Genomic DNA, 19204 nt, shown 5'->3' on the forward strand with positions numbered 1-19204 from the left:
AGAACTGGACCACGGAACAATGGAAGAAGGTGGCCTGGTCTGATGAATCACGTTATCTTTTACATCACATTGATGGCCGGGTGCGTGTGCGTCGCTTACCTGGGGAACACATGCCATGGTATCAGGATGCACTATGGGAAGGAGGCAAGCCGGCAGAGGCAGTGTGATTCTTTGGGCAATGTTCTGCTGGGAAACCTTGGGTCCTGCCATCCATGTGGATGTTACTTTTACATGTACCACCTACCTAAGCATTGTTGCAGACCATTTCATGGAAATGGTATTCCCTAGTAGCTGTGGCTTTTTCAGCAGGATAATGCGCACTGCCACAAAGCAAAAATGGTTCAGGAATGGTTTGAGGAGCACAACAAAGAGTTTGAGGTGTTGACTTGGCCTCCAAATTCCCCAGATCTCAATCCAATCGAGCATCTGTGGGATGTGCTGAACAAACAAATCTGATCCATGGAGGCCCCACTTTGCAACTTACAGGACTTAAATGATTGGCTGCTAACATCTTGGAGCTAGACACCACAGCAGATCTTCAGGGGTCTAGTGGAGTCCACGCCTCAACGGGTCAGGGCTGTTTTAGCAGTAAAAGGGGAACCAACACAATATTAGGAAGGTGGTAATAAAGCTATGCCTGATCGGTGTATATATTTTTTAAATATACAGAGTTTTGCATACACGCGCAAACAATTTTTGTGCCTTTGAGAAACTATTCACATGCGTACTGGAAACGTTTGCGTGCTTACGCATTACAATTTCTAGTTTTATATAGACAATAACCTATTTCCTTTGCGTCACTGCCATCTTACTATGAAGAAAACGAGAGCATGGATACACATGAATTAATAGAGATCTGTTTGCTCAAAATTTGGCTTTCCTTAGAGTAGTACCTCTAATATCATTGCCTAATTGCCTCCTGATCGATTGCTCCTGTCTGCCTGCTGTGTCTGTTGCTCTGTAGCTCAAGTCTGTAGCTCTGTAGAGCCTTGTTTACGTTTAAATCTTTATTTTGATATTTCCTCTTTCTTCTACTGCTAAATATAACTTACTCATCACCATACATTGTTTAAAAATTGCCTATCACGTTAAATTTGACATCCCTAGCTTTTAATCTAAATCACCATCACACGTTAGCATTTCGCTAGCCTGTTAGCTTGTTATCTCTGCACCCGGGTCTCCCTTTTTCTGAGTCCATAACTTGGATTAGTAAATTGTGTCCAGCAAACGATTGTGGTAAGTGGTAAGCTGGATTAATCAACAAACACGGTAAGTCATGTCTTCTCCTGTCATTATCACTTGCAGCGCATGTCGCATGTTTAGTGTAGGCTTCTCCGCTGGCGAACAGGGCTTCACATGTGATAAATGTAAGGAGATAGTTAGGCTGACGGAGAAGATTTCAGAATTAGAAACATGCATCCATACTTTATCTGAGAGTAGTGAGGATGTAACAGCTTTAGACACTGATTTGGATGCGAATAGCTTAGTGAACTCTGTACATTCTTCGGTTCCGGCTGCAGGGCCCTCGCAGCAGGGAAACTGGGTAACAGTGAGGCAGCATAGTCGCAGACCAAAGAACCGCTTTTCCGTTCCGGTTAGAACATCAAACAGGTTCTCCCCTCTCAGTGAAGCACCCACTGAGTATCCTGTTGAAAGTGCCCTAGTCATTGGCGATTCTATTACACGGAACGTGAAGATAGAGACACCAGCCACCATAGTCACTTGTTTACCGGGAGCCAGAGCACCTGACATCAAAGCAAATTTAAAAGTGCTGGCTAAAGCTAATCGTAAATTCTCTAAGATTATTATTCACGTCGGCACTAATGATGTTTGACTTCGCCAGTCGGAGATCACCAAAATTAACATTAAAGAGGTGTGTGAACTCGCTAGTACGATGTCAGAGGCTGTTTTTTGTTCTGGACCGCTCCCTGTAAAAAGGAGTGATGAGATAGTTAGCAGACTATCATCACTCAATGGCTGGTTGTCTAAGTGGTGTCTGCAAAATAACATAGGGTTCATAGACAATTGGAAAAGTTTTTGGGGCAGACCTGACCTGTTGAAGAAGGATGGCATCCCTCTTGGGGTGGTGCCGCTCTTCTCTCTAGTAATTTGGCACATAGTCTTAGAGCTAAACCTTGACTCACTAGGGCCCAGGTCAGGAAGCAGACAAACTGGCTAAACCGACCGTCTGCTAGCTGTCTCACGTTACCGGAGTCAGATAAATCCCAGCACATAGAGACTCTTTCACCTAGATATTATCATATAGAGACTGTGTCTGTTCCCCGAATTAGTAAATACAAAAAAACATCAAAACCATTCAACAGTAAAAATGTAATTGATGTCCAACAAATAAAAAAAAGATATAATACAGATGAACAATTGATAAAGCTTGGGTTGCTGAATATTAGATCCCTTTCCCCAAAAGCGCTTATTGTTAATGATATTATTACAGATAATATTCTAGATGTGCTCTGTTTGACAGAAACCTGGCTAAAACCTGATGACTACATTACCTTAAATGAGTCCACCCCCCAAGATTATTGTTTACATTTACATTTTACATTTATGCATTTGGCAGACGCTTTTATCCAAAGCGACTTACAGTGCACTTATTACAGGGACAATCCCCCTGGAGCAACGTGGAGTAAAGTGCCTTGCTCAAGGACACACTGGTGGTGACCGCTGGGATAGAACCAGCAACCTTCTGCATATCAGTTAAGTGGTTTAACCCACTGGACCACCACCTCTCCAGTATATAAACACGAGCCGCGTCTGAAAGGTAAAGGGGGAGGGGTTGCTGTAATTTATAATAATATCTTCAGTATTACTCAGAAGTCTAGTTTCAAATATAATTCCTTCGAAGTTTTGGTGCTTTATATAACGCTATGTAGTATACATGATAAAACCTGTTTAACATTTGTGTTAGCTACTGTATACAGGCCACCAGGGCATAATACAGACTTTATCAAAGAATTTGCTGATTTTCTATCAGAGTTAGTACTGGCCGTAGATAAAGTACTAATTGTTGGTGATTTTAATATCCATGTAGACAACGGAAAAGACGTATTGGGATTAGCATTTAAAGACACACTAAACTCTATTGGAGTTAGGCAACACGTGTCAGGAGCCACTCATCGCCATAATCATACTTTAGACCTAATATTGTCACATGGAATAAATGTTGATACCGTTGAAATTCTGCAGCAGATTGATGACATCTCAGATCATTACTTAGTATCATGTATACTTAATTTAGCTAAGGTTGCAAAGCCGCCCCCTCGCTTCAAAAATGGCAGGACAATCACTGCCGCTACTAAAGATTGCTTTTTAAATAATCTTCCTCATCAGTATCATCTGCTCAGCATCCCAGATAGTATAGGGGAACTCGATGTTGCAACAGAAACTATTGATTCTCTCTTTTCCAGTACTTTAGACACAGTTGCTCCTCTGTGCTTAAAGAAGATTAAAGAAAATAGTCCAACGCCGTGGTACAACGAGCACAACCGGGCCCTTAAAACAGCAGCCAGAAAAATGGAGCGCAGCTGGAAGAAAACAAAATTAGAGGTATTTCGTAATTCGTGGAAAGAGCACATGATCACATACAGAAAGGCCGTAAAAATTGCTAGATCTGCTTATTTCTCAACTCTCTTGGAAGAAAACAAATACAACCCAAGGTATTTATTCGATACAGTGGCTAAATTAACCAAAAATAAAGCTTCAACTTCTGATGATTGTAAACAGCACAGCAGTAATGACTTTATGAACTTCTTCACATGTAAGATTGATAATATTAGGAAAAAAATGTTAACCATGCAGCCGTCTACTACAGTATCACATCAGACAGAGCATTGTAGTGTCACTGAGGAAAAATTACACTCATTCACTGCTATAGGAGAAGAAGAATTGGCTAAACTCGTTAAATCATCAAAATCGACAACATGTATGCTCGACCCTATACCAACTAGGCTATTAAAAGAGATGCTACCAGAGGTCATAGATCCTCTTCTTAATATAATTAATTTATCTTTGTCATTAGGATATGTACCGAAAACTTTTAAGTTGGCTATTATTAAACCACTTATTAAAAAACCGCAACTTGATCCTACAGAATTAGTCAATTATAGACCAATCTCAAATCTACCCTTCCTGTCAAAAATACTTGAAAAGGCAGTGTCTTCACAATTATGTTCCTTTTTAAGCCTTGTTTATACTCGCCGCGGCCGCAAGAGCGCGAGGCTGCGCGCGGCAAAAATGACGTCAACGCGGAGGGGGCGGTCTCGCGCGTTGGCTCCGCAAGACCCCATTTCGCCTGGCGGTGCGCAGCGCATTTTTTGTAACTCCGCGCGCACCTCCGCATCCGAAGATGTACGATTTTGAGGCGACTTTGTCCGAGCTGGTGCGTCAGTACCGGCACATTTATGACCATTCCATGAGGGATCATCGCGACAGCCAGATGGCACAGAACTCATGGAAAGTTTGCATTGATGGCCATCCATCCGTCCAACCATCCATTCCTTTTGTGAATAGGACTTTGCATTAAGCACCCAGTTTGCACTTGTCTTAAGTAACTGCTTACATTTTCAAAATGAGCCTACACTTACTGAAATAGAACCTTTGATAAAATAAGGCAAGTTTTATAAAAAGTAACTGTATAAAGAGGCTTAATTTAGTACATTAGTTTACAAGACACTTTCTGCAGCATTTATTGTGCTTGTTTAGTGTTAATTTCAGAATGTACAAAATCAGAAATTAGTTGTCATCTTCAGTTAATGCACTGTGAACTAATATAGTTATATATATATATATATATATATATATATATATATATATATATATATATATATATAATATATATATATATATATATATATATATATATATATATATATATATATATATATATATATATATATATATATATATATATATATATATATATATATATATATTAGTATAAAAACCATCTGCAAAATTTGGGGGAATGTACTTGTACTACGATCAACGAAACTGTGGTCGAGCCCAACTTGTAACTGTAGGCAACACATTTTTGGTTACTGCCAGACGCAAGAACACGTAGTGTGACGGCCAGTCTCTCTTGTAAAGTTACGGGGCTCATGTGGGTTCGTTTATGTTCCACGAACGGCTTGCGGGACGCCATGTTCACCTGTTCCGGTAAACTACTTCTTCGCTCGTGCTTTCGACGGATTTAAGAACAATTACTCCAAGTCGCCCCCTGTCGTTTCACAGAATACTACAACGGCGCGCGCGTCGACTATAAACGCCTCGTCCGTTTGGGGGAGGAGCGTGCTCAGTTTGCGGAGCTCCGCTTCGGAGCCAGGCGCGAGTATAACAGGGCCTTTAGAAAGAAATGGTATCTGTGAGGATTTCCAGTCAGGATTTAGACCGTATCATAGCACTGAGACTGCTCTCATCAGAGTTACAAATGATTTACTCTTATCATCCGATCGTGGCTGTATCTCTCTATTAGTGTTACTCGATCTTAGCGCTGCATTTGATACTATCGACCACAACATTCTTTTGAATAGACTCGAAAATAATGTAGGTATTAGTGGAATTGCTTTATCATGGTTTAAATCATACCTATGCGACCGTTATCAGTTTGTAGTAGTAATGAAGATATGTCACACCGATCGCTAGTTCAGTATGGAGTACCGCAAGGCTCAGTGCTAGGACCGCTACTCTTCACCCTGTACATGCTACCACTGGGAGATATCATTAGGAAGCATGGCGTTAGTTTTCATTGTTATGCTGACAATACTCAGCTCTATATTTCTTCACGCTCTGAAGAAACTTACCAATTCACAAGATTAACGGAATGCATAGCTGATATAAAACATTGGATGACTGGTAATTTCCTGCAACTCAATTCAGAAAAAACTGAATTTTTAATTATTGGACAAAAAAGCTCCACAAGTAGTAGCCTAGAATACTGTCTAACACTTGATGGCTGTTCTGTCAAGTCCTCGTCGTCAGTGAGGAACCTGGGTGTGCTCTTTGATACCAATCTTTCGTTTGAAAGCCACGTTTCTAGCATCTGTAAAACTGCTTTCTACCATCTTAAAAATATATCTAAATTACGGCACATGCTCTCAATGCAAAATGCTGAACAGTTAGTTCATGCGTTCATGACCTCAAGGCTAGATTATTGTAATGCTCTACTGGGTGGTTGCCCTGCTCGCTTAATAAATAAACTCCAGCTGGTCCAAAACGCAGCAGCTCGAGTTCTTACTAGAACCAGGAAGTATGACCATATTAGCCCAGTTCTGTCAACACTGCACTGGCTGCCTATTAAACATCGCATAAATTTGAAAATCTTAATTATTACTTACAAAGCACTAAATGGTTTAGCTCCCCAATACTTGAGCGAGCTCTTAACAAATTATACTCCATCACGTCTACTGCGGTCTCAAAATTCTGGCCAGTTGATAATACAGAGAATATCCAAATCAACTGCAGGCGGTCGACCCTTTTCCTATTTAGCTCCGAAACTCTGGAACAGTCTTCCTAACATTGTTCGGGAAGCTGACACACTCTGTCAGTTTAAATCTAGACTAAAAACACATCTCTTTACTGTGGCATACACATAAAACACTTTTTCAATGAAATGATTCTTAGGCTGCATTAACTAGGTCAGCCGGAACCAGGAACACTTCCCATAACACCTGATGTACTCATTACATCATCAGAAGAACGGCATCTACGCTAATGATAGTCTCTCTGTTTTATCCCGAGGTTTACTGCAGTCAGCCGGATCCGGGCCGTATCCAGTTCAGATGGTGGACCTGCGCCCAGAGAAGACCAACACAGGACCCCGAAGTGTCTGCAGAGACCGTGATTAGACTCCCCCTGCAACTGCCTCATCGACACGGCATCTCAATAAACCTGTCTCCTGCGTGTTGCCTCCGATCATTCGAATATTGCACTTTAATAATTATTTAATCAACATCATCCTCAATAAACCCGTCTCCAGCATGTTGCCCCCGGTCCCTCGAATATTCTGATCTATTATGACCTCTGAGCTGTAAAGCTGCCAGAATAATAATAATAATAATATGCTGTTTGTTAATTGGCCAGAGGAGAACTGGCACCCCGACTGAGCCTGGTTTCTCCCAAGGTTTATTTTTCTGGGGTTTTGGTTTCCTTGCCACTGTTGCCTCTGGCTTGGCGTGCTCAGTTGGGGACATTCAATTTTTCAACTAAACATTGAAATAAATCTAATTAATAAACTAAATTAACCATTTAAACTAAATTACTGATCGAATTATTGATCTAAAGCCCACACTGTCACTGTATGATAATTGAAATGAACTGATGACATCAGCGTTTTTTCCAGAATGGCTATACAGCTGAATAAAATTATGCTGCATTATTTTCCTGTTTAACACTGTAAAGCTGCTTTGAAACAATCTACATTGTTAAAAGCGCTATATAAATAAAGTTGACTTGACTTGACTAATGTCCAATTTAACACATCTTCTGTGGCGGCAGAGAAACGGCACAAAATGGGCTGAAGGTGCAATAGGAGGCTCAGTGTGCGAAACTGTGCATTGTCCTATATGCTAAGTTTAATGGTTTCTCGTGTGCACACGAAGGTCAGTATATTTTTTATTTTTGCAAAGGTCCTTTTAGAGGCTCTGTAACACGGTGCTAACAATATCATGAGAAGAAACCCGAAACGCTAATAACCTGCATTTTTGCGTAATGATAAAGTACAACTTGAATTTATGCAGTCGTTTTTGACACTCACTAAAGAATCACTAAACACACTTCTTGTATGATTTTTTTTTTTCTCATAAAATTCTTAATTTTCTATTATAGAAAACTAAATAAGGGCAATAGTCTGGAAATGCAAATATTTTTCCATACTCTGCTTTCTTTTCCCCATACTTTTCCAGACATGGAAATTACGCAAATCAAATTCCATACTTTTACAAATTGTGTAGGAACCCTTTGGAAAAGCCAAATACAAGACACCAAAAATGACAGATCCTGCTTTTCCTTAGTGGAAAGAAAAAGCATTTTTGTTTGTGGTTCATAGTGTACAACACGCCGATTTACAAGGTGCCGCTTTTGTTGGGTCCTCTGAGCCATATTATAAAGGACAACTCTGGTGAAAAATTAACCTAGGGGTAATTAACACATTACCGAGTAGATCGTTCACTGGGATGCGTTTTCATGAAAATCGAATGTAAAGACTTATCTCTAAAAACAGATTAGCTTATAACGCTAGTATATGGGGCATTGAATAAGTAAAATTAAATCGCTAGTTAATACCACTAACAAGGCTCAAAATAGCCTCACACTAACACGGTAGAATAATGAGGGTCCCTACATGCAAACCGAAGCATTGAGAACTTTGTAAGTGTACAAACAGTTTAATAAGAAGATACTTTATAAAGACAGTACATTACGCGTATACAGACAGGAGCCATCTTGGAAAACAGTCTCGACGAATCGAGCCACGAACGCTGTGCTAAGCTGAACTTAATTCCTATCGACCAGCTCACTTAGCACAGCGTTCGTGGCTCGATTCGTCAAGACTGTTGAACAACTCAGAACATGACCTCACCTCTCTTCTCCAGCCTCCGAACCGTCTCCTCCGCCTCCTTCTGCTTCCCACGATACATGCTCTTCAGCTCATCAATCTCGCCATTCTTCCGGTCCAAAATCTGAGGAAATACATAGATTTCTGAAGAAAATGCATGTTTGTTCTGTGCAGTTGCTAAGATGTCCAGAGTGGTTGTTAGGCTTATATGTGGTTACTAGGGTACATTATCTGGTCTCTAGATATGGCTCAGGTCTCTTCTTCAGTGTAATTCTCTGGAGTTCAATCATCTATGAGGTGAAAAGTGCAATCACTAGAACTCCAAGTGCTATCCATGTCACAAATAGTGCATGACGAGTTCCTAAATTTAAAGTTTAGGGTTTGTTAATGCCTCAACATCAAGCCACCGTTAAGCATCCACTCCTGGTCCTACCAGACTGTAGCCTGGTCCTACAAGACTCTCGTACATTTAATTTGTACTGAAAGTCTGGCCACTCTCCATTGACAAGCGTTCACTTCCTTGAAGGCAGGTACTCTGCTGTAGTTTAAAACTATTGGATCTGCTCAGAGCCACTCTGGATCTGCCATAACCAATCACTAACGTTTGCTTGTGACGGATGTCATACGTTCACCTTTGCCAACTCCTTCACCACTAATGGAGCAAGCTGCAAAATCAAACTTTTCCCGAACCCCGTGGGGAGGACGGCCACAACATCATGGCCACCAACAAAACTCAGCAAAGATTGTTCTGGCTTCGGCTTTAACTTCTGTATATTCGGCAGCGTTGCCACAACGGACCAAATGGCTTCGCTCGCATCTTTCTCCGCCGTCATTACTGAACTACAACTCAAACTAGCGCACAACATCAATGTCATCGTTCTCAGCCACTCCCCCTGTTTGCTGATTGGACCGGTTAAAATTCGGCCGGAGAAAACCACTGCCATATAGACTACTGCCACCTGCTGGTAACAGGGCTCCAGACTAACATTGGAAAACAGTGGCACCAGCGCTGGAGGAAAATTTATCATAAAATTACTATTGTTTTGCGTTGTTTTGTTAATAAGTTTGTTTAATGTAAATTTAACAGTGAAGCACTGAGCTTGAATTGATATGCAGACCAAATTAACTTTTATTAACAACAGTAACAACAGCAAAAACCTAATTTTATATAGGGAAAATGTAAATATTCTGCTCTTATTAAATGTACCATTGTTATTTTATAGTATCACACTGAACTGACTGACACTGAACAGTATTATTCAGAGGTAATAGACCCTTTTCACATTTCCAGGTTTCTCAGAGTGGAAGTCGTCATAGTTGGGTTAACTTTTATAGCGGCGAATGAGAGTATACATTAAATATATTTTTTGTGTCCCTATTTGCTCAGATAGCAAAAGACAAACTGCAGAATCATGATTAAACAACTTCCAAAAAGAGAGAAAAAATAGAGTGCGATTGATAACGGCAGTGAAAACAGAGAAAGATGTAAATTTTTTACCATCACTCTCATAGATGCTGTATTAGAAACACCCTCACAGCAGCGGTAACTTGTTTTTGTAATTTGATGCAAAAGTAATATAATACAAATATAAATGTAAATACATAAAAAAAAAAAAAAATGAAAATAAAAAACACGTTGCAGGATTTACGATATTGATGACCATTAAAGGGGTGGTAAAACACATTCTTTTGAAGGCTTGATTGTGTTTGTGGGGTGCACTGTAACATGTGTTCATGCTTCGTTTTGAAAAAAATTGCATTATTTTTCATATATTTGACCTTTATTCTACACTGCTCTGTCCCTCCTTGTAAAACGGTCTGATGGTTTCCGGGTTGTATGAAGCCAGTCCCTCAAAAATACGCGATGGGCTCAGACTGGTTAGCTGGCCCAGTGTGTTGTGATTCGCAAACCGCAGTGCACGTTTTTCGGAAACGCCACGCCCCTTACCTGGAGGCTGTGCTTTGGTCAGTATTAGAAACAATGGCGTCAATAAAACCATACCAATCTAAGCCCGAATCAGACCCAGAACATTTTAGTGAAGATGATCGAGCAGAACCTGTTCAACATGTTCAGTCCTCAAGAGTAAAGACTGCGGGTCTATAGTGATCGCTACTGAATGGCACTGTTACTTTTGTATTTTTAGAACGATTATAGCCAAATATCTGTCGCAAGAACTATTAACCCATAACAAACACTAAACATTGGCTTTACTAGTAGCCAAATCACACACAGAACCATGTTTAGCATGCCTGTATATAAACAATACATAAAAGCTCTAATCAAAGAATCATTTACACTAATGCCAAGTTCGCTGTTGAGATTTTAACGTTAGTGTTTGTAACGTTAGGTGTTCGTCGGATAACGTTAAGTATGAATGAGCATTTAACAGACTGGTTTGCAGAACAGCGTTGTCATCTGTTTACTTCCTTGCTACAACGTACAATTAACCTATTACAGGAAAACAGAATTAATAAATAAATCAGACTTCCAGGTTGTGGCCCGTAAACAGCTTCTGTTTGTAAATCCAGCTTTCAGGACAAGCCGTTGAGCAAATCATGCATTGAACTCGCGAAGATTGTGGAAGTTTTTCTCCGTGAAATGTGCAGCGCGCGCGTCGTGCATCCACACACTGGCAGTGTTTGTCTCACGCAGCTGACGTTGAGCGAATCCTGTATTGAACTCGCGAAGATTGTGGAAGTTTTCCTCCATGAAATGTGCAGCGGGAGCCCCGCGCGCGTCGTGCATCCACACACTGGCAGTTGTTGTGAACCTTTCTCTTCTAAAGTGTAGGAAACTCAGAAGATGAAGACCAGGAGACTTCGGGATCAAACAGAAGTTATTCTTTTAATGAGAACTCTCTGTGCTGCAGGTCGTCCGAAAACAGTCTAACTTAACAGTACAAAACAATGCAATTTATCTACATTTAAGGAGGAGGGATTATACAGCAGGGGAGGAGACGTTCAAACAAAGGAATGCATATGTTGTGAAGGTAAAGGACACACCTTAGACATAACAGTGTGACCCGTCCTAATTCAATCAGCATAACAGTGTCATTCAAATGCATAGATGCTAATCCAATCACTCAGACTTGTCATTGTAAATAGTCAGGAAGTGCATAAAGACAAAAGACTTAATGTCTCAAACACTTACACGGCCTGACGTAATCTCCTTAGAATTTCCTCAAGTTTACTTCAAAATGTAAAACACAAATATAGATAATGTTTTCAGTTATATTCTATTACATTGGAACCTAGATATAACAATGTATACATTTGTAATCCCACACAGTATTTGTCTCACCCAGCTGACGTTGTGCGAATCCTGTATTGAACTCGCGAAGATTGTAGAAGTTTTCCTCCATGAGATGTGCAGCGGGAGCCCCGCGCGCGCCTGTTCCCCTCTGTCTCATACACACATGCATATAACATGCTGTATGTTAAACGCAGTGCAACGCACCCCCGTCCCTAGGACTGCTGAACAAAGCAAGTACCCCAGACCTGCAATCCGGATGAAAATAACAGCGTTTCGTCGGCATTGCAGCAACACCACTCCAGCCTAACTATACCACAACAACAGCGATAAAAAATGGCCTCACCCCGCCTTATTTAATATTCTCGGAGGAGGGGTTTATGTAAATATTGAGGCTGGTGATGTCACCAACCCTGGAGGAATGTCTGTAGTTGCCTGCTGGCCGTTTGCTGTAGTCCTTAGAAATTGATTTATTTAAAGCAAATATCTCCCTTTGCTTTAAACTTTGAATGTTGTAACTTTGCAGGTGTTGTTTATGCTCAAGCAGCAACATTACACGCTAGCTAAAGTTAGAATAGTGAAATCGTGGTTTACCACCCCTTTAAAACGCGCCATCACAGTCTGTGAAAAGGGTCTATTAAAGGAGCGCTCATTACTTGTTTTCTGTGTAATACAGTCACAATTTGAAGAAAAGTTTATGTTTTTCATGAGACTTCGTGACTTCCTAGCCTGGCTTCCCCCTCCTACGTACTTCCGCTCAATTAAAATTTTCCTTCAGTACTCCGTCTGGGATTGCGGTATATTCTCTGGTTTTCTCAGATCAAATTTGAACCGGTCCAATCAGCGAACAGAAGGAGTGGCTGAGAATGATGACATTGATGTTGTGCGCTAGTTTGAGATGACAAATGTCACGAGCAAACGTTTGCGATTGGTTATGGCAGATCCAGAGTGGCTCCGGGCAAATCCAATACTTTTAAACTTCAACAGAGTGCCCGCCTTCAAGGAAGTTAACGCTTGTCAATAGAGAGTGGCCAGACTCTTTGTACAAATTAAATGTAGAAGAGTCTGGTCGGACCAGGCTAGTGACTTCCTACTTTTGTCCAAATATTAAAGGGTTAGTTCACCCAAAAATGAAATTTCTTCCATTAATGACTCACCCCAATGTTGTTCCAAACCCGTAAGACCTCCGTTGATCCTCGGAACACAGTTTAGGATATTTTAGATTTAGTCCGAGGGCTTTCAGTCCTTTGAATGTAAGTGTAAGGACACTTTGCTTTCCACGTCCAGAAAGGTAATGAAAACATCATCAAAGTAGTCCATATGTGACATCATTTGGTTAGTTAGACTCTTTGAAGCGTCGACAATACATTTTTGTCCAAAAATAACAAAAACTAAGACTTTATGAAGCATTGTCTTCTCTTTCGTTATCTAGATATCCGCGTTCACGAGGCTCCAGTGACGCTGTGACGTGTTATCTGGTGCGACAGAGCTTCGTTTGTAGTCTGAGGGAGACTCAGTACAGCGTGCGTCTCCCTCAGACTACAAACGAAGCTCTAACACGTTACAGCGTCTTACGTCTGCAGCGTCACTGGAGCCTCGTGAACGCGGATATCTAGATAACGAAAGAGAAGACAATGCTTCATAAAGTCTTCGTTTTTGTTATTTTTGGACCAAAATGTATTGTCGACGCTTCAAAAGAGTCTAACTAACCAAATGATGTCACATATGGACTACTTTGATGATGTTTTCATTACCTTTCTGGACGTGGAAAGCAAAGTGTCCTTACACTTACATTCAAAGGACTGAAAGCCCTCGGACTAAATCTAAAATATCCTAAACTGTGTTCCGAGGATCAACGGAGGTCTTACGGGTTTGGAACAACATTGGGGTGAGTCATTAATGGAAAAAAATTCATTTTTGGGTGAACTAACCCTTTAAGGAGTGAAAATGGCTAATAAGTTAATAAGTGCTCCTCTGCCGCCATCTACTGGTTATAGTGGTCATTTCTAGTATTTTTAAAATAAAAGTGCTTGTTTTCCACAGTGTTAGTTTTCCTATAAATCATCACATTAAAAATAACATTAAAATTGGATAATATTTAGAGCTTTGATGTGCTGGAAAAAGTGTGAATCCATTGAAAGCCGTGAAAAGTGCTTGAATTTCACTCTCAAAAGGCGAGATAAATTATGGAGATAAATAAAGTAAAAAAAAAACAACAACAAAAAACATTCAACTATTTCTGCCACAATACCATGTGGTGTTACTACATTAAATCCATGGTGAATGTTTATGATTTGTGGACTGAAACCCCTGAAAGTTTCAGTGTTTCTCCTGGTTCCGTGTCAGCGCTGTTTGATCTGATATCTATGGTTTATAACAGAGAATTCTGCACCAAAAGCTTCCCACTAGATCTCGCAGTAGTGATGTTATTTATTCTGTGGGGAATTCAATTGCTTTTTCACTGGATCTCCCAGCGCTGTGTAGTCACTGTGTCGTGTGATCGAGCTGTGTATGAGCTCATGCTGCGCTGTCTATTATTGACCCGAGCTGATAAATGGTCCGAGCAGCGCACCTCAAACGAGTGGTGTGGTTCCGTCCCGCCTTTGTCTCATTTGCCATTTGATGTTTCTCACAGAAATGGCAGCTCTTATCAGTTGGGCACCGTGGTGGTGATACCAGTGCGACCACTAACAAAATTTTGTCACACCAGCAGGAAAAAAGGTCGCAAAATGCCATCATTTGGTCGCAGACTGGAAGCCCTGGGTATGGAAAGTTATTTAATCTTAAACAGGCGCAAAGCGGACATGCTAGTTGGCCCATGCTGTTGTCAAGTGACACTTTTGGGCCTTGATGCGAGGCGACAACATAGTCAGATTTCGTGTGCAACAGTTTTTTGATGTTGGATTGGTGTCCCAGCCTTTAAAGGTTTGTTCAGATCACTAACTCTAAGCATGAGCAGTAGTGATACTTGCATTAGCAAACAACACTACAAACAAGAAGCATTCATGACACTGAGACGACAGATGACAGAACGTTTATGTTCCAGACTTTCCAGCTAATCTAGAGCCATAAATACATTTCAGTGGGAACAGAGTTTAAATAGAGGTTTGTGGTGCTTCCATATGACAAGCTAATGCTGGCTGCAGATTACAGAGGATAATGTTCTTATTCACAAGCATGACCATGAAGGAACTCGCCCTCTCCTGCGTCACTGAATGCTGGAATTTGCTGCTTTGAAGCCGACATTTAGCGGATGGGGGGTGGTGGGGGGCAAGATCCCCATATTTGGCCCTTTCTTCAGCAAAAGGCTTTTTGCTTAAGTATATTATCTGTAACAGTAGCGTAAGCTTAAAGCAGTGGATGACAAAACCCGTATGAATCTCACATTATGCTCTGGAAAGGAAGACCACTCCAGGAGACACACCCATGACCCCACTGACAAGTAGTAGTGTTTTGGTTGCGAACAAAACAAATCATTCACTTTCGCGCACTGACATATTTCTTGCTCACTTGTGAAGTGCGGGAGGCTTTGGTTGCTTCTCCCTGCTTTCAAAGACTGACTATAGCATGAGCAAAAAGCATGTCATTAGCATACATTAGCATATAAATAGCATATCAATTGTTGGACCTGCTGAATGTATACGCCCTTCACTGAACAAGTCCATTGGTTTTAGAGTCTGAATGACTGAATGGACTGGCGCTTGTTCACGATCAAACTAAACAAACTGGGACATGGCATTTGAGAATGTACTGAATGAAGGTATTTTATTTGTGAACAGGGATCTGCTGACCAACAGTGACTGAATGAAAGGGGGCATTTGATCATTCAGTTCAGTATGTGAATCACTCTGGTCAACAATGAGAGAAAGGGTCATCAGCTCACTGGTAGAGACTTTTTCTGTCATTAATGATTCTGATTGAATCTATTGAGTAAATGATTCAATGACTCACTCATAACACACAAAAACACACTCGTTTGTCACCGTCTACTGTCGTAATGATGTAACCTACAAAAGGGCTCACTAAACAAACCAGTGGAAGAATCTAAATGAATCCTTTTGGTTCAAAAAAGTCACTTGGATTAATCAAAATCTCCACCAAAACTCACAAGCATGTTTAATAGCAAAAGAGACCAAATAAATATGCAAAATAGACGTGCAAAAGTCGCTCATTGAAGTTCTCTGTTCTCTGGAGTAAATAAAGAATATGGACAAAAGGAATCTATTGAGTAAATGATTCAATGACTCACTCATAACACACAAAAACACACTCGTTTGTCACCGTCTACTGGTGTAATGATTTAACCTACAAAAGGGCTCACTAAACAAACCAATGGAAGAATCTGAATGAATCATTTTGGTTCAAAAGAGTCACTTGGACGAATCAAAATCTCCACCAGTATGATTAATGCTGGTCTATTGAGTAAATGATTCAATGACTCAGTCATAACACACAAAAACATACTCATTTGTCACCGTCTACTGGTGTAATGATGTAACCTACAAAAGGGGTCTCTAAACAAACCAGTGGAAGAATCTGAATGAATCCTTTTAGTTCAAAAGAGTCACTTGGATGAATCAAAATCTCCACCAAAACCCACAAGCATGTTTAATAGCAAAAGAGACCAAATGAATATGCAAAATAGACATGCAAAAGTCGCTCATTGAAGTTCTATGTTCTCTGGAGTAAAAAAAAAAGAATATGGATAAAAGGAAATGGAGCGATCTCTTCACTGAAAACAGAGTTATGTATTCTTTTTGATGTGTCTCAGGAGCACGTTGAGTGTTAACATTCCAGACTCTGTGAAGCATGAATGAGTGCTGCCGGTATCTGAGAGGACTTGAGCCACAGCCCTGAGGAACTCACTCATGACCTTGTCCCTCATCTCTCAAAGACCTCTACGGTGGGCTCCCAGACTCCAATGGACCGGTTCTGCAAGTCCTCAACAATCCGCCCATTGTGCGACACAGTGCGGGCATTTGATGAACCCAAGGAATTTAGAAATCCTTTGTGGCGGGGCGGGATGGAGCCAAGTGCAACCCGTATTTAGCGAGCTCCAAATAAACAGCAGATCTGCTGGGCTTGTTCCCAGTCTTGTGCCTTGAGCTGTGGGTGATAAGATGCCTGGGCTCAAGGTGGGGCAGGAGGCGGGCATTTCAGAAATGTGTTTTATCTGATGCGGCCACTGCTCAGCAGAGAGCCGTTTGTTCAGACCGCTGTAACTCCTTTGATGGCCTGACCTTCTACAAGCCGCCTGTGTCCGAGTGGGAGTTCAAAGACTGTCAGCCATTGTCTCAGTGAGGGTGGACAGCGGCGTTGCGACCAGGGGTCTGTAAATCTCAAAGGACCCTATGGAGATCAACGGCTCGGAGGACATGACAGGGCACAGTCGCCCCTGGACTCCCACCAACTGGACAGCTCTGCACTGCGTGTGTGTGGTGTTTATAGGGTCTTCAAAGAAAGATGCACCTGAGCAAATATTGACATTCTCAGAACGCTGCACATCTGAGCCTTTCAGAACCAAACAACAGCGCTCATTAAGAGCAAAGCAGACACAATGGCTGACGAAAAATCATCTGAACTGAGATTTCATGTAACGCTGAACACAAAGAATGGTGAATTGATGAGTTCAAGATCCTGAGGAAGCTATTGAGGTTACTTCCCAGTCCCCACTAAACACGAATAGTCTTCATAAGGCTTTGGCGGCGACAAGAGCTCCTATTTACAGGAGTACTCTCTGAGTTTGGGGGGGATGGTCTCTCGTGAGGCCTACTAAAACAGTGCTCAGTGAAGAGAGGTTGGACATCGGAGACAAAAGGACCATTTCAGAGATGGCCTTTCCTTCAAACATAGATGCAACTTCATTCAAACCAAAAATGCCTCCCAAAAGTTATTATTTTCTCCCTCTGAAAAGTCAGTGAGCCCATCAGTGGATTATTTATCCTGCTTTTTGTCCATCAGAAGAGCACTCTGTTGCTAAGCTCATCATCCTGTGAGCTGGTCGCCTGTGAAAGATGAAAGCTCGCAGCCGAGAGCGAGGGAAAGAGGGGGCGTTAGGGAGGTTAAAGGGAAGTTCGTGGAACATTTAGGGACACACACAATTTTCCCATCGTCTCCTTAAAGAGCTCTTTCAGACACCTGCAGTCGTAACAGAGTGTCGAGGACGAAGTCCAGAGGCCGTTGGGCTTTTAGGGATGCCATGAAAGACAACAGTCTGCCAAGAATCATGTTACTGCTTATAAAGGGTGGGGACACACAAACATCTAGTTCATTTAGTAGGCTTTATTGAAGCAGAAGATCAAGGTGTGATGTCACTGGGACTGAATAAAGCGCACAGTAAATGTGGAAGTCACAGAGATACTGACACGGCACATGCCAGTTGTTAAGTTTCTGTGGAATTATATAGAGAATACCTGTTTAATTGTTGGCACTGGCCTGATAATGGTATTAAAAAAACAGTATCACATAAGAAAACCTTATGCATTAAGCAAACTGAGCTGGACTTGGAATTTTAAACTTGGATTGTGGTTCTATTTTTCTTGTGTTTATTATAATGAATAATAGGGGTGTAACGGTACACAAAACTGACGATTCGGTATGTACCACGGTTTTTGAAGTCACGGTTCGGTACAGTAGTTTTACAAAATTGCTTTTTATTTATTTTTATTAAACAGTGGTTTACTGAAAAAAATTGTGTCTGGCCTTAAATAATAAAAGATAAACTATAGGGAACCCTTACTTGCACATTACTATAATATTAAAGGTTAACAACAGAGCCCAAACTATTAGCCTAAATTCAGTTGCTATTTATTTTTAGATATAATAATCAACACTCAAATAACACATTGTATGCAAACATTTAAACTTCACATAAGGCAGTTTTTGCATTAACTTCTAAATCTAATGATAAAATTATGTTTTTTCTCCAATTCATTGTTGAAATATAATCATTTATACACAGTGTCTGTCATTTTCATGACAGATAAAATTAAACAGACATTAAATAATCCAGACATCACTAACATGTTCAGTAGAATATAATGAAAATATAGGCTAATAAAGTGCATATATTTAGTGAAAGAGTTCATCTCTCTAGAGAACTAAAAGCTGTGGACACTGAATGACTTTATTTTTACATGACATTACAGATTACACAACATATGATACGTTTCAGTAAGTTGTAATTTATCCTCGACGTACCTTAAAATATGAATTAATGTTTATTCTTTGACTGAAGAGATGATCTCGTTAATTTTGTGATAAAATTGACAGAATATTTCATATTTTTGTGTGGGAACTTGGATTGAAGTATGTTCTGCACGTAAAACAAGCCGACTGTTAACTGTTAAAGATTGCATTCGTACTGTTTGGTACACTTGCACCATACC

The 19204-nt window shown here is 40.7% G+C and overlaps 1 protein-coding gene across 2 annotated transcripts in view; it reads right to left on the reverse strand.

Annotated features, from left to right (window-relative positions):
- Positions 1–19204, reverse strand: part of cep112 (centrosomal protein 112) — a gene marked incomplete at its 3' end in the record, with an annotated part of 236226 nt that overhangs the window by 177301 nt on the left and 39721 nt on the right. For both annotated transcript variants that reach the window (XM_079815822.1, XM_079815823.1), the window contains exon 10: positions 8591–8690. In XM_079815822.1, the coding sequence (XP_079671948.1) occupies positions 8591–8690 (100 nt within the window). The remainder of the gene's footprint in view (positions 1–8590; positions 8691–19204) is intronic.

The sequence above is a fragment of the Gobio gobio genome (genome assembly GCF_949357685.1).
Source record: "Gobio gobio genome assembly, chromosome: 1".
NCBI classification, from domain to species: Eukaryota; Metazoa; Chordata; class Actinopteri; order Cypriniformes; family Gobionidae; genus Gobio; species Gobio gobio.